The 22,543-nt window shown below is 53.8% G+C and overlaps 1 protein-coding gene across 1 annotated transcript; it reads left to right on the forward strand.

The window, feature by feature from the left end:
- Window positions 1–234: 234 nt before the first annotated feature.
- ARHGEF10L (Rho guanine nucleotide exchange factor 10 like) lies at window positions 235–20,967 on the forward strand. The gene is given in 30 exon segments (XM_086625501.1): window positions 235–255; window positions 1,563–1,647; window positions 1,845–2,024; window positions 2,131–2,158; window positions 2,400–2,485; window positions 2,653–2,736; window positions 3,155–3,312; window positions 4,068–4,184; window positions 6,042–6,150; window positions 6,510–6,599; window positions 7,554–7,660; window positions 7,892–7,969; window positions 8,054–8,233; window positions 8,448–8,564; window positions 8,656–8,748; window positions 8,998–9,171; window positions 9,838–9,948; window positions 9,950–9,984; window positions 10,549–10,733; window positions 10,831–10,946; window positions 11,134–11,261; window positions 11,350–11,450; window positions 12,502–12,623; window positions 12,892–12,978; window positions 13,096–13,325; window positions 13,436–13,590; window positions 15,344–15,489; window positions 18,371–18,545; window positions 20,236–20,358; window positions 20,483–20,967. Coding segments are annotated over 30 exon segments (3,906 nt in total).
- The last annotated feature ends 1,576 nt before the right edge of the window (window positions 20,968–22,543 follow it).

Consider the following 22,543-nt stretch of genomic DNA (forward strand, 5'->3'; position numbering starts at 1 on the left):
CCCAATGAAAAGTCGGAGCGGGTCGTTTCGGAGAGCTGGGAATTCCTCTCGGCGGTGGCTCGTGCTCGTGGCTGGGAAAAATAACCAGGCGCCGGGATAAATTGGGTTGACGGGAGCTTATGTCAACTGTCAAAATGGGAAGTGACCTTCTCCGTGTGCCGTTAGTGGGATAAACTGGGGACCGAGCTGCCGGGTCCGGCTCCGTGTCGTCCGCCCGCAGACACCATCGGGTTAATGGGAGAGCGGCGCAAACCAGTAAGCCAACTGGTTTCTGGATAAAACCATCAGCAGTTGTTTTTCTGGGTTTATTTTACCTCGTTTTTGTTATTTTCTCCTCAATTTGCTTTTTTTTAAAGTTTGTTTCGGAGGCGTCGCTGCAGAAATACGGCGCTTTTTTTTGATTTCCCTTTGGCTCCGTCGCATCTCCTGGTCAGGGCTGGTTTATCGTGGATTTATGGCTCGGTTGGCGTTGCATCCGTAGGGATAAAAGCCTTCTGGAGCTTGTGAAAGCTGGGGAGAGAAGGGAAAAAGTTAGGAGAAGAGAAGGGAAAAAGTTAGGAGAAGGGAAAAAGGAGAAGAGGAGGGAAGAAGTTAGGAAAAAGTTAAATTCAAAATTAAACATTCAAAAATTTAAATATACAAACTTTTTTTTTTGTGGGAAAGGGCCGGGTGGGTTTAACTCGGTATTTTGGGGGATATTTTGGGGTTTTTGGGGGTATTTTGGGTTTTGCTGTGGGGTTTAGAGCTCCTTTTCCAGGGGTAAAGGTGAATTCGGGGGGATGGTCCTGGACTTCAGCTCCCTCCTGCTGTGCTCCAGCCCTAGAGAGAGAGATTTTTATGTAGATTTTTATATTTATTTAATTTATATATTTATTTATAGGTGGCCCTGGAGCCGTACGGCTCCGTGTGTGGCGGCTCGGAGGAGTTTTGGCACAGAAGGAATAAATCCATCCCTTTTTTTTTGGGGGCGATGAGGGGATCGATGATGCCCTTTATCCCCCCTCCCAGGAGAAACGAGGGATCCAGGCGAGGGACAAACGGTCACCGGGATATTATGGGGGGTCACTTCTTTTGAGAGCAGGGTGGTGGCATTCCTTGTGCTCCAGCAGGACCAAAATAGTGGATTTTGGTCCCATTTTCCTCTTTTTGTCGGCCCTCGAGCACCGGGGGTCCCCGCTTCGTCCTTCCTCTTCCTCTCGGTGACCTTTCGTGGTGGCGCGTCGGGAGTCTCCGGTTACCGGAGCGGATGAACCATCGATCTCCAGGAGGATGCTCGGCGCTTCCCAGCCTCCGACACCTTCCAGTTGGCTGCTCGGAGCTGGGAAGGGGCTGGATTTGCTGTGAACGGGATAAAATTTGCCGTGAACAGGATAATTCGCCGGGTGGATTCACCACGCGTGGGGTTGGATTTGCCACAAACTTGGGACCCTGGAGCAACGTTTCTGCTTCCTGACGAGGTTTTGGAGCGACTGGAGCTGCATCGGTCACGCTTATCCCAAGGATGGACTTGGAGGGGGGGGGCTGATCTCCCCACTCAACCCATTTCTCCTCCTTTCCCGCAGGAAAACCTCAGGGAAGGGCCCAGACGGAGCATCCGGACCCCTGGTGCCATGGCTTCGTCTGAGCTGCCCCCCCACCCCGCAATAGGTACCCTCAACTGGCCAGAACTGGGGTGTTGTTTTTTTTTTGGGGAGGGGACACATCCAGCCTTGGGCAGGAAGGGGGGGACCATCCCCATCAGAGCCTTCCGGAGTCGCGAACCCCCCCGGGGCTGTTGGATCTTGTGTGTTTTTGGGGGGGTTGATGCTTTCTCACACCCCAAGTGACAAAGTTTCTGCTCACAGGTGACCATCTGGCCCCGGAGTCCCCCAGCCCCCCCCTCCACGGAGAGGAGGATCTCGGCGAAGCCTTCGACTTCGAGGATAGCGAGGAAGAGGAGGAGGAAGAAGACGACTCGGCGGCTGAGCCCAGTGGCGAAGCGGTTCTCCGGGCCCCCCCTCGCAGGCGGCGTACCCTCAGCTCCGGCACTGGTGACGGGGGACGGGCAGGGGGTCCCCAGTGTCCCCCCCAGCTCCCCTTTGGGTGTCCTGGGTGCTGACGCCGTTTCTCTTCGCTTTTCCACTTCCGCAGACGGGCCGGTGCCGGAGACTCAGGAAGGGTACGTGGGGTTTTGAGGGGGATTTTTTTTGGGGGGGTTGAGTCCCTTGAAAGAGAAAGTGCTGCTCTGGGGTTTCCCCCCACCCCTTTTTTGGCATGTCACAGTGTGGTGCCGTGCCTCAGTTTCCCCAACTTCTCTGCTGGGAGCAGGAGCGCACCGGGGTTTTGGGGTGCACTGGGGATGGGTGTTGGAGGGGGCTGGGGGAGCACCCCGGGGTGCTCCCTGACCCCCTTCCCCGCAGGCTGCCGCTGGGGGTGAGCAATGGGGAGGCTGGAGGAGCCCCCCACGTCGGTACCCAGACCTGGAAGAGGAAAAGCGGCCGCCGAGGTGGGTTAAAATGCTGGAAAAAAAACAGAACAACCCCGAAAAAACTCAAAACAACCCCTAAAAACCCAAAACAACCCCCCAAAAAAAACCCTGCTGAGGCTGGGGAAGGATTTTTCCATCTTGGCTGACCTGAGGTCCTGGGGTGGGGGTGTGTGTCCCCCCCAAAGGTGAGCGCTTCGAGTTCCCGGCGGTGGAGGACGATGTGATCTACGATGACGTCCCCTGCGAAGCCCTTGATGCCGAGCAGGACGGTAAGGATGGAACCTTCCTCTTCCCCCTTCCTCCTCTTCCCCCTTCCTCCTCTTCCCCCTTCCTCCTCTTCCCCCTTCCTCCTCTTCCCCCTTCCTCCTCTTCCCCCTTCCTCCTCTTCCCCCTTCCTCCTCTTCCCCCTTCCTCCTCTTCCCCCTTCCTCCTCTTCCCCCTTCCTCCTCTTCCCCCTTCCTCCTCTTCCCCCTTCCTCCTCTTCCCCCACGACCGCACACCCATTTTCCAGCTGGGTAAACTGAGGCCGCTCCGGGAAGGAGCCAGGAATGCAGAAAGGGGATAACCCTGGGAAAATCACTGGGATGTGGGAAGGATGAAGGCAGCCGTGTCCCCAGATGGGTTGTAAGACCCTGAGGATTTGGGGCATCTCCCAGAGAGGGGAAAATTCCCTTTTTGGCTCGGCAGGCGCGGGGCCGGAGCGCAGCGCGATGGGCGAGGGGCCGCGGGCCGGCGACGATTTGGGCTGGAGCTCCAGCGAGTTCGAGAGCTACAGCGAGGATTCGGGCGAGGAAACCAAACTGGAGGCCGAGCCGGCCAAGCACCGGGCGTCCTTCCAGCCCAAGGTAGTGTAGTAGTAGTATTAGTTATTAATATTAACAATTCTTAATCATCGTTTATTAATTTTGATTGTTATTCTATTATTTGTTACTTTATTGGAATTATTTATTAGGATTTAGTATTGATTAGTATCCATTCGTACTATTATTTATTTATTTATTATCCTTATTTTCCTTTTCATCATTATTTTTATTCCTCGGGTGTGAGGGATAAAAGGGACGGGAGCCCCCCCAGCCCCACCGCCGCAGACACCGTTGCCGGGGCCACGCGGTGCAAAACCGACCCGAAACTTCCAGAATTTCAGTTCCTTCTTTTTCTTTTTTTTTTTTGTTTTCTTTTTTTTTGGTTTGTTTTCTTCCTTTTTTTTTTCCCCCCTCTTTCCCCTCTTTTCCTTTCGCATCCTGGCATCTCCAGAGTGTGGCTGCCGCTTTCCCCTGCGCTTTATATATAAAAAATTATATATATAAATATATATATAAATATATATATAATTTTATATATAAATAAATACAAAAATATAAATATATATATAAAAATATATATATATTTGCTCCCTCCCTTGCTGGAGCAACACTGAGTTTTATTTTATTTCGGGAGAGGAGGTGGGGGGAAAACACGCGATGCTGCCTGTACGGTGCTGCTTTGGGATGATTTCTCCTCTTTTTGTGTGTTTTTTGGTGGTTTTGGCTGCTTTCCTTGGATCTCTGCCTCCTCTTCCTCCTCTTCCTCCTCCTCCCGCCCGGTTTGCTTTTGGGCTCAGCTTTCTCCAGACCTGAATAGACTAAAGGAGAGATACGCCAGGACTAAGCGGGACATCCTGGCTTTAAGAGTTGGGGGGCGAGACATGCAGGAGCTGAAGCAGAAGTACGATTGGAAGGTACCGTCCCTCCTCCATCCCTCCCATCCCCTTCCCTAAATTTCCCCGAGGTGTGGGAAGGGCAAAAAAAAAAAAAAACAAAAAAAACCCAAACCCCAAACCCTCTAATCCAGCTTCAATTCATCCCAATTTATCCCCTCGATTAAAAAAAAAAAAAAAAAAAAATCTGAATTTATTAGCGGCTCCAGCTGCTCAAACCCAATTTGCTTTTGGGTGCAAACGGAGATTTTTTGGGGGGCGATTTATATATTTATTTTTACTTCCAACTTGCTTTTGGGTGATTTATATATTTGGTTTTAATTCCCGTTTGCTTTTTGGGTGCAAACAGGGATCTATTTGGGCGATTTATATATTTATTTTAAATTTCGATTTGCCTTTGGGCAATTTATATATTTATTTTTAATTCCCATTTGCTTTTTGGGTACAAACGGGGATTTTTTCAGGTGATCTATTTATTTATTGATTGATTTTTATTCCGAAGGGGCGTTGGGATGAAGCAGGATCACCCCTTCCAGAAGTTGAGGTTTTTTGGTTTAGGATTTTTTTGCCCCATATCAAGTGGAAATCAAGTGGGAAAAGGAAATTTTTTTTTTTTTTCCCCTGTATTGATTGGAAATCAAGTGGCAAAAGGAAATTTTAGGGAGGTGTAAAAAAAATTTAGCGGAAAAGCCCTTCCCAGCCCTAAAGCATCCAGGTCCAGGGGGGTTCAGGATGGGTTCGGGGTAGGAAGGAGATGCCGACACCAGTTTGGACTGGAGTGGTGGCGGTTGGACTGGAGTGGTGGCGGTTGGAGGTGTGAAGGTCGGCGCCCCCCACCCTTCGCGCTCCCGCTTGGGTCCCTCCTTCCCTCTCCGCTTTCGCTGCGTGTTCCCGCTTCGCCTGCGCCCGCAGCCGGGTCCCCGCGGAGCAGGGAGAGATGCCGGAGCGTCCTTCTTCCTCAGCCGTGGGGCTCCTCTTCATCGTCATGGGGCTGCGTGGGGAAACGGGGACAGGGCTCGGAGGGGGTGTCCCCAAAGGCACCCCAAATGGGGGATGATGTCCCCAAGGAGGTGGCACCACTGCATCCAGATCCAAACTGGGGAATGATGTCCCCAAAGGAGATGGTACCGCTGTGTCTAGAGCCGAAAAGGGGAATGATGTCCCCAAAGAGGTGGCATCAGTGTATCCAGATCCGAAATAGGGGATGGTGTCCCCAGAGGAGATGGTACTGCTGCATTCAGACCTGAAATGGGGGATGATGTCCCCAAGAAGGTGGCACCACTGTAATGAGACCCCACATGGGGGATGATGTCCCCAGGGAGGTGGCACCACTGCATCCAGACCTGAAAAGGGGGATGATGTCCCCAAGGAAGTGGCATCACTGCAACGAGACCCAAAATGAGGGATGGTGTCCCCAAAGGAGATGGTACTGCTGCATCCAGACCCAAAATGGGGAATGATGTCCCCAAGGAGGTGGCACCACTGCATCTAGATCTGAAAAGGGAGATGATGTCCCCAAAGAGGTGACACTGCTGCATCCAGACCGAATATGGGGGATGACGTCCCCAAGGAGGTGATGCTCAGAGAAGGTGTCCCCAAGGAGGTGGCACCACTGCATCCAGACCTGAAAAGGGGGATGATGTCCCCAAGGAGGTGATGCTCAGAGGGGATGCCCTCAAGGAAGTGGCACCACTGCATCCAGACCTGAAAAGGGGGATGATGTCCCCAAGGAGGTAGCACCACTGCATCCAGACCCGAAAAGGGGGATGATGCTTGGAGGAGATGTCCCCAAGGAGATGGCACTGCTGTATCTGGACCTGAAATGGGGTCCTGGTGCCACCTCAAGCCTCTCCTGGTCCCTCTTGTCCCCCTGCCCAGATGACCCAGCTGATGAAAGCGGCCAAAAGCGGCACCAAGGACGGTTTGGAGAAGACCAAGATCGCGGTGATGCGGAAGGTGACGTTCCTGCACCGGAAAGAAGCACCAGGTAAGCGGGGGGAAACCCCCGTCCTTGCTTTTAACAGCCAAAAAAAACCCTTTTTGAGAGTATTTTTGGAAAAAAATCATTATGAATCCTCACAGCTTCCAGCTCTTCCTTTGCCATTTTATTTTCTGTGCTTTACGCTCTTATTTCATATTTTTTTCACTTTTTGCATCCCCGTGCAAGCTCGGTCGGTTCACCTCGCTTCTTGCTCCAAACACCCATCTCCTTTCGAGAGCAGGACAGTGTCCCCACCACGCCAGCACCCATGGGTGCTCCCCTCGAATATAGAGCTGAATCTACCCTGAAATACCAATTTTGGGGGGGTGGGGGTCGTTTTTCCTAATTTTGCCGCTGTCGCGTAGGGGATGGGGAGCGGAGGAGGAGGAGGGCGGCGGAAAACCAACCGCTCGCCCGTTGGAGCTCCAGGGTCTCCCCGGAACGTCACGGGGGAGGTAGGATCCCGGCCAGGCGACCTCCCGGCTCGGCCGGGGCTGTCCGGAGGGGATCCGGTGTGTGTGTCCCAGCTTTGCTGCACGGCCCCGCCGTGGCTTAACCTCACCGGGATCACGGCTTGGATGCTTTCGGGGTGCCATAGAGCATCCCATCCCATCCCATCCCATCCCATCCCATCCCATCCCATCCATCCCATCCCATCCCATCCCATCCCATCCCATCCCATCCCGGATCCGCGGAGATGGAGGGAGAGAGGAGCCAGGCGGCCAAGCGCGGCGATGTTCCCTGCCAAAATTAGGGAAGGAAAAAGGTCACTCGGCCGCCAGTGCCCTCCCCTCCACCGCGCCGGTCCTCCCCAGTAGCGGCTATTTATAGGTGCCGGGGATGGGGCCGGGGCGGTCGGCGCGGGGCGGTGCGGCCATGTGGAAGAAACGGCCGTCGCTGCATCGCGACGCCGCCGCCACCGCCGCCGCCGCCTTGGCTCGCTCACCCTCCTCCTCCTCCGCTGCTTCGGCCTCGGGTAAGGGACCCGCCGCGGCGGGCGTCAGCCTCTTGCCTTCCCTGTTTTTTTTCTGATCCGTGCGTTGCTTTCAGAGCCTTTTCCTTCCCGCTTTGTCCCTGCTCGTGCCCACCCTTGGGGCGAGGATGATGATGGGGGGGAGGGGGGGCTTTTCCATCAACCAGGGGGGCTTTTGGGGGCCGGGGACACCCTTTTTGTCCCCTCTCGGTGGGGTCTTGGCTCACTCCCAGCTCGCCACCTGACTCATGCTGGTGTCCGGTGACAGCGGCTCCGGGAGGACGTTGGGGTCCACCTCCGCTCCCGGCTCCCGACCCAACCGCGTCCCCAGCCAAGCAGCTGGGGGGGGCTCCAGAGTCTTCTCGAGGCCCAAAAAAATCTAATTTTTTTTTTTTTTTTTGGCATTTGGTTGGTTTTTATTATTTTGTCCCCGCAGGGGACTCGGAGGAGGAGGACATGGGGTTCCTGGAGGTCACTGTCTCTGACATGAAGCACCCACCGCCGGAGCTGGGCCCCATGCCCGAGGGGCTGAGCCCACAGCAGGTGGGCGTGGGGTGGGTTGGGGTCCGGGGTAGGTGGTTGGGGGGGGGTGGGAGTACGCGGCTTCCCCTCCATCCTGTGATTGAGCAACCAGGGGAAGGGCGAGTCAGCAGAAAGCGAAGTCAACGAGTCAGCACTTCTGCAATGCGCTGTGCCTGCGTGTCCCCCCACCCCAATCTCAATTTTTTTTTGGGGGGGGGGGGACACGGCGGCTGAGCCCCGGTGTCATCACAGGTGGTTCGGAGACACATCCTGGGCTCCATCGTGCAGAGCGAGCGGAGCTACGTCGACTCCCTGAAACGCATCCTGCAGGTGAGGGACCCCATTTTTTTTTTTTTTTGGAGTGGGGGGAGCTGCAGGGATACAGGGATGCTGATGCACCGGCATCTCCCACAGGATTACAGGAACCCGCTGATGGAGATGGAGCCGAAGGTGCTGAGCGCCAGGAAGTGCCAGGTGGTGTTTTTCCGGCTGAAGGAGATCCTGCAGTGCCACTCCATGTTCCAGATCGCTCTCGCCTCCCGCGTGGCCGAGTGGGACTCGGCGGAGAAGATCGGGGACCTCTTCGTGGCCTCGGTAGGAGGAAAAGTCGGGCAATGGCTGCGAAACCCTCCCCTTGGACCCCTCTCAATGACAGTAGATGGGGTGTGGAGCGTTGAAGTGATGCATCCTCAACTCGGGGTACCACCAGCATCACTCTGAAAGTATCCGAGCACCCACGTCGCTTTGCCGACACCCCTTTCCGGAGGAGCCCCGTGCCATCGCGGCTCTCCTCCCACCTTCTCCCCAGTTCTCCAAGTCAATGGTGCTGGACGTCTACAGCGACTACGTCAACAACTTCACCACTGCCATGTCCCTCATCAAGAAGGCTTGTCTCACCAAACCTGCCTTTCTCGACTTCCTCAAGGTCAGCAGGACCCAAACGTGGGTGTGTGGTGCTGCCGGTCACCGTTATGGATGAAAACTTTTTTTTTTTTGCTTCCCCCCTCCGTTTGTAGAAGAGGCAGATGGCCAGCGCTGACCGCGTCACGCTCTACGGGCTGATGGTGAAGCCCATCCAGAGGTTCCCCCAGTTCATCCTGCTCCTGCAGGTACGGGTGAAGGGGCTGCCAACACCTACCTCGCTTTGCAGCCTGGGTGCTGCGGGAAAGGTTTAGCAAGTCACGGCAGTTTTGGGTGGGCAGCTTGGTTGCAGCTTTGGGGACCTTCCCCAAGGATCATCTTCTAAGCTTTGATTTCAGAGGTGCTGGAAGTGCTTCCAAATTGTAGCGTCCCCAACAGGACTGACTTTTGCCGGGGTGGCTCTTTGTTCCTCTCCCCCATCCTTTTCCTCACCCCAGGACATGCTGAAGAACACCCCCAAGGGCCACGCGGACCGCCTGTCCCTCCAGCTGGCCCTCACCGAGCTGGAGACGTTGGCCGAGAAGCTCAACGAGCAGAAGCGCTTGGCCGACCAAGTCGCCGAAATCCAGCAGCTCTGCAAGAGCATCAGTGACCGCAGCAGCCTCAACAAGGTGGGTTCCTTCAGCCTCACCCTCCTCATCCTCATGACAGGTGGGTTTCAGAGCTGACGGTTGAGCTTTGCAAGCCCCAACCTTCCTCTTTGTATCATGGGACGGGGTTTCGGGAATGTGGGATCCCTGTTTTTTCTTGAAGGACATTTTGCAAAACCAAATCTAGAGGCTGGCACGGGGAAATTCCTCTCTGGGGAAAAGCAAGAATGAGCTGATGTCTCATCTGCCTGATGTTGCAACCGGTGGTGGGAAAGACAAAAAAAACCCAACCCAAAACCAAACCCTAAATGAAGATATTGCGACACATCCCGGGCTGAGGATGGCTGTGGTGGCCAAAACTGCAGCAAGGCACCCACCAGCTCAGCCTTGGGATCAGGATTTAGGGCTGGGGGGTGAAGAGAAGACCCCAAAAGGGGCTGTGGAAGGGTCACGTTGGTCTTTCGGGGCTCTGCTCTCTTGGTGGTTGGATGTACAGGGTGCAAAGGGGTTTTGCACTGCGCGGCCTCGGAGCACGGTGCGCGTCCGTCTCTGCAGAGCTCGGGGCCGTGCGTGCTCCCGGCTGGAGGAGAATCCTTGCAAAAAGGGAAAAGCAACCCAAATTTGGGGGCAGGAGGTTTGCAAGAGCCCTCCAGGCTGAGCTCCCCACCTGCTCCATCCCCTCCACAGCTGCTGAGCTCGGGGCAGCGGCAGCTCCTGCTCTGCGAGACGCTGACGGAGACGGTGTACGGCGACCGGGGGCAGCTCATCAAGTCCAAGGAACGGAAGGTTTTCCTCCTCAACTGACATGCTGGTCTGCGCCAACATCAACTTCAAGTACGTGCCGGTGGCCCTAGGCCCCAAAATCGTTTCGCAAAGCCTCAACATAGCCACCATCCCCCACCTCGATTTTGGGCTTGGTGGGTTCCGTTGGCTCTAACCCAAGGGCTTTTCGACCCACCCCGCCTTGTTTTCGGAGAGGGAACCCAACTGGTTTGGGGTTGCTTCATTCCCAACTTTTGGCATGCCTCCATGCAAAGCCTCCATCCCTGGGTGCCACAGGGTCCCTGAGCCGGTGTGGGGTTCGGGAACCTGCTGGGGCCTCTTGGCTTGATAGAAGTTGATGATGCAAAAGGGAAAAACCCTCCTTGAGCGCCCCATAATACCTCTTTATTCATCGTTTTTCCCCTTTTCTAGGCCGGTGAACCCAGGGTAGGTGCCGAGTGTGGTCTGCTGTGGTCGCGTGCCCCACGTTTGGGGGTTGCAGGCATGGGCTGCTGCATGGTGTGGGGTTGCAAACGGGGGCTTGGCTTGCAAAACCCACCTTTTCCAGGGGCTTGTGGGTGAGCTGCGGCACCCGCCGATGTATTTACGTATCGTTTTTGCGTCTTCCCTCGGCAGAGGCCAGCTGGAAATTAGCAGCCTGGTGCCCCTGGGTCCCAAATACGTGGTGAAGTGGAGCACGGCCCTCCCGCAGGTCCAGGTGGTGGAGGTGGGGCAGGAGAGCGGCGCCTACGACAAGGACAACGTCGTCATCCACAACGCCGGCGCCAAGAAGCACATGCCGGCCGGGCAGGCTTCGCACAGTGAGCACCCGTCCCTTGATCGGGTATTTGGGCTGGTTACGGTGGGGTGGGATGGAGCATCCTCCATGGACCTTGTTTCTCCGTTTCCCCACCCAAGATAAAGTCTACCTGGGGCCACCGCGGCTCTTCCAGGAGCTGCAGGACCTGCAGAAGGACCTAGCGGTGGTGGAGCAGATCACCCTTCTCATCAGCACCTTGCACGGCACCTACCAGGTACCGACGTACCAAAGCATGGTCAAACTCATGGTTTGGGTAGAACCAAGCTTGGGCGCTTCGCAATAACCATGCAGTTCCTCAGAGACCACTGGGCACCTTATCCTCCTGAGCCTCGTGGATGAAATTTGGGGATGATTCAGTCTTATTTTGGAGGCACTTCCACGACTGATGACTTTTCCCTCAGAACCTGAACATGACAGTGGCCCAGGACTGGTGCTTGGCCCTGCAGAGGATGATGAAGGTGAAGGAGGAGGAGATCCACTCTGCCAACAAGTGCCGTCTCCGTCTCCTGCTGCCCGGGAAGCCGGACAAGTGAGTTTGTGGATCATGGGTGGGCTCTTCCCACCACAGGGAGGAGGAGGAGGCTGAAGACCAACTTGGTGATGCTTTCCCTATGCAGGTCTGGCCGCCCCATCAGCGTCATGGTGGTCTTCATCACTCCGAACCCCTTGAGCAAGATCTCCTGGGTGAACCGCTTGCACTTGGCCAAGATAGGACTACGTGAGTAGCCCCACGGCGTGTTGCTTGCCGTCATCTTTGCTTTGAAAAACCAAATTTGGGAGCAGAAAGGGGGTTTTGTTTCACCCTGGGCATCCTGACATGAAACGGGGCCGGGGAAAAAATTCAGAGCAAGGTGATGGAGAAGGTTTCGGGGGTTTGCACACTGGAAGTGAAGGAAATTGGTAATTCTGGCTCAAAACGCTTTGCGTTGTGCTGCTCTTGGGTGGCATCTCCGGGTTGGCATCGCGTGGTGGTGGGTTTCCCTTAGGGCGTGTGCCCATGGTCTCAGGACCGACCCGTTATCCATGGAACAGGATGAATAAGCAAGGGAGGAGCGGCCCCTCCTGCTGCTTCCTTATCCCTATTCCTATTTATTCCTATTTAACTCCAACAGCCACTGCAGGAAAAAAAAATATTGTTTAATAGAAGAAAGAAAGAAAAAAAAAAAAAACCCAACATTTGAAATTCTATTTAAGCGCTCGGATTCCCCCAGGCTGGAAGGATTTTTGATTCTCTTGTTTTTAACAGTTTCTGTAGGTTGTTTGTTGTGTTTTTTTTATTTTTTTTGTGGCTTGTTTTTATTTTTGATTAATCTGGGATGCCTGGGGGATAATCCTGTATCTGCGAGGTAGAAATGAAAACGCATGAAAGCCTAATGTGAAGAAACACATTAGGGTGTTGGGTTTTTTTCCCCGGGAGGAAAAGGGTGAGATGTGCCCCAGGTCCACAGATGGTCATAGAATCAACCATAGAACGGTTTGGGTTGGAAGGGACCTTCAAGACCATCCAGTTCCAACCCCCCTGCCATGGGCAGGGACACCTTCCACTACACCAGGTTGCCCAAAGCCTCATCCAACCTGGCCTGGAACACTGCCAGGGATGGGGCAGCCACAGCTTCTCTGGGCAACCTGGCCCAGTGTGTTGTGGTTTGGGGTTGAAGATGAGTCCTGCACCCCAAATTACTCATTTTGGGGTCCCATTGGGGAGGGAGAGTTGCTGGGGGGGTGGTATCTCAGCCATCCTTCTCAGCCATCTCTTCTGCTCTCCACAGGGGAGGAGAACCAGCCGGGCTGGCTCTGTCCCGACGAAGACAAGAAGAGCAAAGCTCCTTTCTGGTGCCCCATCCTCTCCTGCCACATGCCCGCCTTTTCCTCCAAGGCCCTTGATCTCCAGGTAAGAGCGATGGCCAGCCTCTTCTCCAGACCTCCTCCCTGATACCTCCTTCCCCTTTACATCTATCATTTTTGGGGAATCAAGACAGAAAGCCCACAGTGTATGGGCTGGCTGGGTTGACCAAGCTGGTTGCCAAGGCAGAAATTGAAAATACAACCTGAGCTTTGGCCAGATCCTGATTTTTTAGGGGCACGTGCTGATACCCTGCAGACGTTGGGGGTAAGCTGGGGGTGTTACGGACCCCCCCATACCCTGGTCTCTCCCCCAGCTCGGCGCCGCGGTGCACAACCCCGTGCAGTCCTCTCTGCTGGGCTTCTCCGCCGTCAGCACCTCGTTGCCTCAAGGCTACCTCTGGGTGAGCGAAACAGCCTGGAAACGGGGCAAAACCCACCGGGTTTGGGTCACGTTGACTCCAGACCCCCTCTCCGGTGCTCACGGCTGGTGCCAACACCCGTTTCTCCGGTGCCCGCAGGTTGGGGGTGGCCAGGAAGGCGCAGGGGGGCAAGTGGAGATCTTCTCCCTCAACCGTGCCGTGCCACGGACGGTGAAGTCCTTCCCGGTGGCTTCTCCGGTGCTGTGCATGGAATACATCCCTGAGGTGGGCGAGGGGGAACCGACGGCTACCCAGGAACCCCGAACCCCCACCGAACAGCCCCCCGCAGCCCCCCATCCCACCGTCTGCTTGGGCTTACGGGATGGCAGGTGAGCCCCTACCTCCCACCTCCTCCCTTTCGGTGCGGATCGCCGGCACCCAACCTGGATCTGGCACCCAACCTCCATCCGGCACGATCCTCCTCCGTCTTCTCCCGCAGCATCGCGGTCTACGGCAGCGTGGACACGGGGACTCAGTGCTTGTTGACCTGCAAAAGCCCCGGCGTGCAGCCCGTCCTCTGCTTGAAGCACAGCGCCCAGTACCTCTTCGCCGGGTTGCAGGATGGGACCGTGGCCGCCTACCCCCGAGCCAACGGTGAGGGCACCTACATGGGCTTTCGGGTTGGCTTTTTGGTGGGAAATCCCAAAAAAACCCCACAGGAGCGGGATGTTCTTTGAGCCAGCGAGACGTTCTGGTTGCTAAAATGTTGCTTAAAAGATTAAAATAGTTTTTAATTTTTTTCCCCCCATTATGTCAGCCCCATTCTTGTAGCCCAGAGAAGGGAAAAAAAAAAAAAAAAAAATTTTTTTTAAAAAAAGCTATTTTTGCATTGGTAGGGTGATGGTGAGGGGCTTGATTTGGGGGAAAACACATGGAAAACAGTCCCTGGAAGGGATGCACAAAGACCCCTTAGAGATATTGACTTGAAAAAAAAACCCCAAAACCTAAAAAAAAAAAAAAAAAAATCTCCTTTTTGGTGCTCTAATCCCTTCCAAACCCCCTTCCCACAAGATCCCACCCCCACTTTTTTATAAACTTGATTTTTGGGGGATTTCTTGTCCCTGGTTCCAGCTGAGGCTGCGGCATTCCGAGAGCCTTCCTCCCCGGGGAACTCCTCGCCTGGGCTGTTGAATCCCTTCATCACTAGATGGTAGGAAAGAGCCTCAAATAACGCATCGTTTTGGCCTATTTTTGGACAAAAAAAAAAACCCATTTTCTGCGAGAAAACCTGCAGCCAGCAGCAGCCGCGCGGCGGAGCCAGAAAAAAAAACCACTTAAATTGGGTTATTTTTGGGACACCGCGTGTCCCGTTCCCAGTCTTAGCGCAACCAGGACAATTAATATCAATTAAATATAAATTGATTTAATCTCAATCAGCTGGAAGGCAACGAGCCGCCGTTGGGGCTGCGGGTTTTAATCTTAACACCCTTTTTTTTGGGAGGGAGGAAAAAGCTTTCCTGAAACAGTGCGTTTTTAAACGGGAAAAAATTCGGATTTGCCGAAAAAGCGGCTCAGTGTCCAACTCCTGCTGCTGGGAGCGGAGGTTTGAGAGATAAAAGGGATGATTTAGCCCGATGTCCCTTGGAAAAAAGATTTAAAAAAGGAAAAAAAAGCCACAAAAATAGGGGATTGGAAATAAAAAAATGAGAATAATTAGTTATGGAAGCGGCTCAGCCGTCGCTGGTGGGGAATTTATTGAAATCCAGGTTGGATGTTGTTCATTGAGATGCTCCGGATTGGCTCGGGATGAATCGGCTCTGGAGTGTTGTTTTAAGAGGAAATAAATTGCAAATTGATTGCAACCTGAAAAAAAAAAACAAACACAAAAACAGAAGAAAAATGAAAATAAAAAGTCAAAAAAACCCCAAACAAAACCAGAAAAAAAACCCCAAACAAACAAAAAAAGAAGGAAAAAAAACCACAAAGCAAAACCACCACCCCCCCCCCCCAAAAAACACCCCAAATAAACAAAAACAACAACAACAAAAAAAAAACACCAAAAAAAAAAAGAAAAAAAAAAAAAAAAAATCCCAATTTTGGGGATATTTGGGGGGAATTTTTGCCTTTTGCACCAGGGAACGTGCCCGAGCGTTGCAGGTGGCTGGTTGTTCGCATGGGGGCAATGGGTTTTTTGGGGCATGGGGGCAACGGGTTTTTTTTGGGGAGGGGGGTTGGTGTTGGAACGGGGGGGTGCGACCCCCCCCCTTTCCCCCCATCCCTTTAGTTGGTGACGTCACCAGGGGGGTGACTTTGGGGTGATTTCAGCTCTGGCGAAAGCCGCTTTTTTCTTTCCGCTGAGCATCTTCTCCCCCCCCCCATCACTTTTATCCCCCCCTCCGTGGTTTAGGGGGGCTGTGGGACCCCACGGCGCTGCCCACCTGCCTCTCCGTGGGTCCCGGCCCCGTCCGGACCCTCCTGACGCTGGACGAGACCCTCTGGGCCAGTTGTGCCAACCGTGTCACTGTCCTCGATGCCACCCACCTCCGTGCCCAGGTAGGGACCGTCGCCGCGACCCCCCGTGCCACGGTGGGGACACACACCCCCCCCAGTGGCTTTTTTTTTTGGGGGGGTCCCACTGGTTTGAGCCCCCGCAGACGCACACGCGGGGCACATCCTTTGCCCGTGCAACGCCCCAAAAGATCTTTTATTCCTTTTTTTTATTGCGCTTTTCATCACTTTTTGGGTCCTTTTTCGCCACGACGTGGAATGCTAAATAGTTACTGTCCTTTTTTTTTTTTTTTTGGAAAAAAACCCAAACCCCACCTTTTTCCTACCTTCAATTTTCACGTTTAGTTCTCAAACGGAGTTTGCATGGATCAGGCGTCGTAAATCCGACCTCACGGCGATGAATAATGCATCGGGGACTGGATTCATTTTCTGTCTCTGATTTTATTTTTTTTTTATTTATCTATGACAGGAGCCAGGTGGGATTTCTTAATTTTTTTTCTCTCCAGAAGAAAAAGTGATGGAGGAAGGGGAAAAAGAAAAAAATATAAAAATAGGGTGGGGGCTGCTGGGGAATGGTATAAATAGGGGCTGATGGAAAAGGTCTGGGGTCTGCTGGGGTGGGATGGGAGATTTGGGAATAAACCGTCGGGGAATAAATCTGTGTGGGGTGGGAAACAACGGGAGGATCACCTAAAAGGCTCCATTCACCCCAATTTTTTGCAAGCTTTTTTTTTTGGGGGGGGGGGGGGGACGGGGAATGCTCTATGCCAGTCATCTTTGGGAAGGGGATCAATACCCGCTCCTCCTTTTCCCCCCTTCCTCCTCCTCCTCCTCCTCCTTTTCCCCTTCCTCCTCCTCCTCCTCCTCCTCCTTTTTCCCCCTTCCTCCTCCTCCTCCTCCTCTTTTTCCCCCTTCCTCCTCCTCCTCCTCTTATTCCCCCTTCCTCCTCCTCCTCCTCTTTTTCCCCCTTCCTCCTCCTCCTCCTCTTTTTCCCACTTCCTCCTCCTCCTCCTCCTCTTTTTCCCCCTTCCTCCTCCTCCTCCTCTTTTTCCCCCTTCCTCCTCCTCCTCCTCTTTTTCCCCCTTCCTCCTCCTCCTCCTTTTCCCCCTTCCTCCTCCTCCTCCTCCTCTTTTTCCCCCTTCCTCCTCCTCCTCCTCCTCTTTTTCCCCCTTCCTCCTTCTCCTCCTCTTTTTCCCCCTTCCTCCTCCTCCTCTTTTCCCCCTTCCTCCTCCTCCTCTTTTCCCCCTTCCTCCTCCTCCTCTTTTCCCCCTTCCTCCTCCTCCTCTTTTCCCCCCTTCCTCCTCCTCCTCTTTTCCCCCTTCCTCCTCCTCCTCTTTCCCCCTTCCTCCTCCTCCTCTTTTCCCCCTTCCTCCTCCTCCTCTTTTTCCCCCTTCCTCCTCCTCCTCCCCTCCTTTTCCCCCTTCCTCCTCCTCCTCCTCCTCTTTTTCCCCCTTCCTCCTCCTCCTCCTCCTCTTTTTCCCCCTTCCTCCTCCTCCTCCCTTTCCCCCTTCCTCCTCCTCCTCCTCCTCTTTTTCCCCCTTCCTCCTCCTCCTCCTCCTCTCTTTCCCCCTTCCTCCTCCTCCTCCTCCTCTTTTCCCCCTTCCTCCTCCTCCTCCTCTTTTTCCCCCTTCCTCCTCCTCCTCTTTTTCCCCCTTCCTCCTCCTCCTCTTTTTCCCCCTTCCTCCTCCTCCTCTTTTTCCCCCCTTCCTCCTCCTCCTCTTTTCCCCCTTCCTCCTCCTCCTCTCTTCCCCCCTCCTCCTCCTCCTCTTGTCCCCCTTCCTCCTCCTCCTCTTTTCCCCCTTCCTCCTCCTCCTCCTTTTCCCCCTTCCTCCTCCTCCTCCTTTTCCCCCTTCCTCCTCCTCCTCCTCCTCCTCCCCTCCCTTTGCCCCCTTCCTCCTGCCTCCTCCTCCTCTTTTTCCCCCTTCCCCTCCTCCTCCTCCTCCTCCTCTCTTTTCCCCGTTCCTCCTCCTCCGCCTCAGATCTTCCTTTCCCCCCCTTCCTCCTCTCCTCTTTTTTCACCCCTTCCTCCTCCTCTTTTTCCCCCTTCCTCCTCCCCTTTTTCCCCTACCTCCTCCTCCCCTTTTTCCCCCCCGTCCTCCTCCTCCCCTTTTTCCCCCTTCCTCCTCCTCCCCTTTTTCCCCCCTTCCTCCTCCTCCCCTTTTTTCCCCCCTTCCTCCTCCCTCCCCTTTTTCCCCTTCCTCCTCCTCCCCTTTTTCCCCCTTCCTCCTCCTCCCCTTTTTCCCTTCTCTCTTTTTTAATAAAGCAAATTTTCAAGCAAAAAACCATTTCAAAGCCATAGGAGAAAGGAAGGCAAAGTTGCTGCCTGCAGGTTCTGCCCCCCCTCCCCCCCCCCCCCAAAAAATTCAATCCTTTGGTTCTAATATGGAGGCTTTTTTGGAAAATGGGCAGCAGGGGGCGATTTTTTTTTTTTTTTTAATGTTAGAAAAAAAAGGATTGGTTTTCCTGCCGTTCGCACCCTGGGTCTGAGAAGGGAAATGCTCCAACGAGGAGGTTGGGAAAGCAGATGGCCCCACCCGTGATGCCCAAATAGCTCTTGCAAGGGGGTTGCTGAGCCTTTAATCACTGATTTTGGGGCTTGGAGGGAACAGGAAGGTCTCATCTCAGCTTAGGATGGGTTTTGCAGATGTGTCTGAGTCTTTTGAAGAAGAAAATAACCCTGGAAGGATGGGAAAAGCTGTTCTTCACCCAAAATAAACCTAAGAAGGGCTTGGTTTTGGTGTTCTCTGCCCAAGCCAGAGCTGGTGAGGAGGGGTGGGACCTCAAGGTCGCTTCGATTCCCTCCTCATCCAGCTTTGCAGCCCCTAAAGCTGGAAAGGAGCCCAGGGCAGCAGTGATTTTAGGGAACAACCCTTCGATTTCCTTATTATTTTTTTTGTTTTGTTTTCCATTTCCCCCTTTTTGGCAGCAAACCTTCGAGGCCCACCCAGACACGGAGGCCAGCGTCACGCACATGATCAAGGCGGGCAGCGGGGTCTGGATGGCCTTTTCCTCGGGTTCCTCCATCCGCCTCTTCCACACCGAGACGCTGGAGCATCTGCAGGAGATCAACATTGCCACCAGGACCACCTTTGTCCTGCCGGGTGAGCCCCTCTTGGCCCTTCCTGGCTCTTAATTGCAATTAACGGGCAAGTTGAGGTGTCGCCCTGTGGACACGTTGCGTTGCAGCCGTGCTGATTTGCAGAGAAACTGGGCGAGGAATTTATCTGGCTGATGCTGATGGTGTGAAGGTTCAGGCTTGGACCTCTGGGGTCTCTTGGACAGAGCTGGTGGTGTCTGTGCACCTGCGTGTGCCGTCTTTGCACCTGCACTCCCATGTGTGTGCCTTATCCGTGCACCACAGCCTTGCACATGTGTGTGCATCTGTGCACCTCGTGCTTGCACGTGTGTGTGCATTCACTCACCTCATCTGTGCGTCTCATCTTTGCACTGTGCGTGCCTTCTTGCACCCATGTGCATCCCCACACATGCATCCTTGCATCCATGGGCATCCCCATGTGTGCATCCCAACCTTGCACCCATCTTCATCCCCACGCGTGCATCCTTGCACCCCCTCCTTGCACCCATCCTTTATACCGATGTGTGCATTCTTGCACCTGTGTGCATCCCCACATGTGCATCCTTGCACACCATCCTTGCACCCATCTTCATCCCCACGCGTGCATCCCTGCACCCCATCCTTGCACCCATCTTCATCCCCACGCGTGCATCCCCGCACCCATCTTCATCCCCGCACCCATCTTCATCCCCGCACCCATCTTCATCCCCGCACCCATCTTCATCCCCGCACCCATCTTCATCCCCACGCGTGCATCCCCGCACCCATCTTCATCCTTGCACCCATCTTCATCCTTATGCGTGCATCCTTGCACCCCATCCTTGCACCCATCTTCATTCCCACGCGTGCATCCCCGCACCCATCTTCATTCCCACGCGTGCATCCCCGCACCCATCTTCATTCCCACGCGTGCATCCCCGCACCCATCTTCATCCTTGCACCCATCTTCATCCTTATGCGTGCATCCTTGCACCCCATCCTTGCACCCATCTTCATCCCCACGCGTGCATCCCCGCACCCATCTTCATCCCCGCACCCATCTTCATCCCCGCACCCATCTTCATCCCCGCACCCATCTTCATCCCCGCACCCATCTTCATCCTTGCACCCATCTTCATCTTTATGTGTGCATCCTTGCACCCCATCCTTGCACCCATCTTCATCCCCACGTGTGCATCCTGGCACCCCATCCTTGCACCCAAGCACGCACCCCACTGCCGTCGCCCCGTATGCCCCTTTTCCCCCCAACTTCACTGTCCAGCCCCACCTCCCCGCCGTGGCCTCCCACCCACCTCCCACCCGCCCGGGTCCGCGACGTCGTCGTCTCCCTCCTCGTTCCAGCTGCTGAGCGACACAATTGTGTAATTAGTTCGAAGCGCGATGCTCATGTAAGTCACTCGTTCTTTTTTTTTTTCCCCTTTTTTAGGGCATGTTAAAATATTTATCACTAAGTCCCGCCGATAAAATATTCATCTGCCGTTAGAACTCTCACTTTTTCTTTTTTTTTTTTTTTTTTGGCTCCTCTTTTTATTTATTTATATTTGCAGCGCGGAGACCTTCGTGCAACAATGCTGCTTGGTTTTGGGGGGGCTCTGGAGTGTCCCCCCGGTGAAAAAATCCCCTTGCGATGGGTTATTTGGGAAGAGGCTGTTGCAAAATCACCCTTCAGCCTCTTTATTTTTATTTTTCTTTCTTTCCCCCCCCCGTTTTCACAGGTCAAAAACACGTCCGTGTCACCAGCCTCCTCATCTGCCAGGGTTCGCTCTGGGTAGGCACCGACCAGGGCATCATCGTGCTGCTGCCTGTGCCCCGGTTGGAAGGAATCCCCAAAATCACCGGTGAGCACCCCCCCTAAAAAAAAAAATCACCCACAAAACACCTTCCTGAGTGGACACAACCTCATCTTTGGGCTCGTTTTTACCAAAAATCCTTTTTTTTGGTGGTTTTTTTTCTCGGTGGCAGGAAAAGGCATGGTGTCCCTCAACGGGCACGGTGGCCCCGTGGAGTTTTTGGCAGTGGCGCTGAGCACCTTGGCCCCCGACGTGCTAAAGGGCGACCAGGAGGAGGAAGAGGAGGGTGAAGAAGAGAAACCCCCGGAGCTAGATGGCCCCCCGCCTCGGGAACTGCGAAAAAAAGGGATTTTATTACAATATCGCCTTCGATCCACCTCCCACCTCCCCGGGCAACTGTTATCGGTGCGGGAAGCGCCGGCGGGCGGCGCGCCGGCGCACACCGAGGAAGACGGTTCCATCTACGAGATGGCCGATGACCCCGACGTCTGGGTGCGGAGCCGACCCTGCGCCCGCGACGCCCCTCGCAAGGAGATTTCCTCGGTGGCCATCGTTTCGGGAGGTCGCGGGTACCGTAACTTCAACGCCGAATCGCCGCGCCGCGCCGGCGACGCCGACAGCACCCTGCTCATCTGGCAGGTCCCGCTGATGCTATAGCACCCTGAGGACCTCCCCCACCTGGCACCTACCTCAAAAAGCCACCCGAAAGCTGCCGGGGGTGGTCCTGCTCTGGGTGCATCACCCTTTATTATCATTTTTAAGGAGGAAAAAAATTGGAAAAACGGGGTTTTTCCCAAAAAAAAACAGCTTTGTGCATGGGGAGAGGGAGTTTTTTAACGGCAGGAACGGTGACCTCCCTGCGGGCTTTGGAGGTGCTGGTTCTTTGGCCGAAGGTGTCTGCGTGTGAATATCTATATATATATATAAAAAAATATATATATAAATATGATGTATATTATTACCTGTATAAAGAAGGAATTTGTATATATTGGGGCACTTGGAGATGCAGAAGTAGCAGCGGGAGCGCTCAGAGGGTGCCAGCTGGTGCTGAAACGAGGATTTTTGCCGAAATAGCCGGTTTTTGTCATTGGTTGGTTGTTTTTTTTTTGGACTGTGAATCGAGGATATTTGGTACAAAAAAAAAAAAAAAAAAAAAATCCCCTGGTGTTTTCTTGGGAGCTCAGTATGCATGGTTTCCCTTGGAAAGGAGATTTGGGGAGCATGGAAATAAATCCTAGAGGAATCAGCATGTTTCCTTGCAGTTTGTAACCTGGTTGGGCTTCGGGTGCAACGATGGCATCTCAAGGGGTTAATCCACCTTCTTGGACCTGCCCAATCCTCAAAATCAAGAAGAAGCCCCAAAATGCCCTTTTTTTTTTTCTTTTTTTTTCCCCTTCAGAAATGGCGTGGGATGGAGGGAACATGGGCAGAAGGATGTTACCCCATCACCTGTGTCTCCCAAAGCTCCTCCACGGAGAAACCCGAGGGCCAAGGAGGTGGAAACGTGTCCGAGGATTAAATCAATTTATAACGCCATCTTCTAAATCAATTTATAATGCCGTCTTCTAACCGCCTGCGATTTGATTTTCATTTGTAGTGCAACAATTATCTTGATGTTCCTGTTTGCTCAACCTTGAAATAGGACGGTGTGGTTCCCGCTGCCAGATTGTGCCAAATTCCGAATATTTTTTCTAATTAGCCGTTGAATGTTCTCTTTGTTGGGTTTTCCATTCTTTGTTGGGTTTTCCGTTCTTTTACCCTTCAAGTCTTTTCCAATTAAGTTTTTCTCCCCGTCTCAGCCACATGAAACATCACGAAGACGGTGATGAAGTCTCTGGACCAGCCTTGCAGCGTGTCGCAGCCGATGGACCACAAGCCTCATCCTCGCGTCCATCAATGATGCTGGTGGAGAGGGTGTCAAGGAGCTCGTGGCTTTTTTCCCCACCTTGTTTTTCCTATTTTCCTTTGAAATTTTGCCACCTTTGGGGTCGGCATGTGCTCCTCGAGGGCCATCACGCCGTGGCATGGTAGGGTGCTCCCACGTGATGCGATTGCCAACCGCACAGTTCAAAATAGACACGTATCTATTTATTGTGATGCTGTATGGAATGCCAACCACCGAGTTTCCACTTTATTCAGCAGGAGGACATTCCAAAAAACAATTTCTGGCACCCCAGACACTGTCTTTTCAGGTTCTCCAACCCACGCCGGCCACCTCGGCTACAATTTCATT

The sequence above is a fragment of the Tauraco erythrolophus genome, chromosome 23 (assembly GCF_009769465.1).
Source record: "Tauraco erythrolophus isolate bTauEry1 chromosome 23, bTauEry1.pri, whole genome shotgun sequence".
Lineage (NCBI taxonomy): Eukaryota > Metazoa > Chordata > Aves > Musophagiformes > Musophagidae > Tauraco > Tauraco erythrolophus.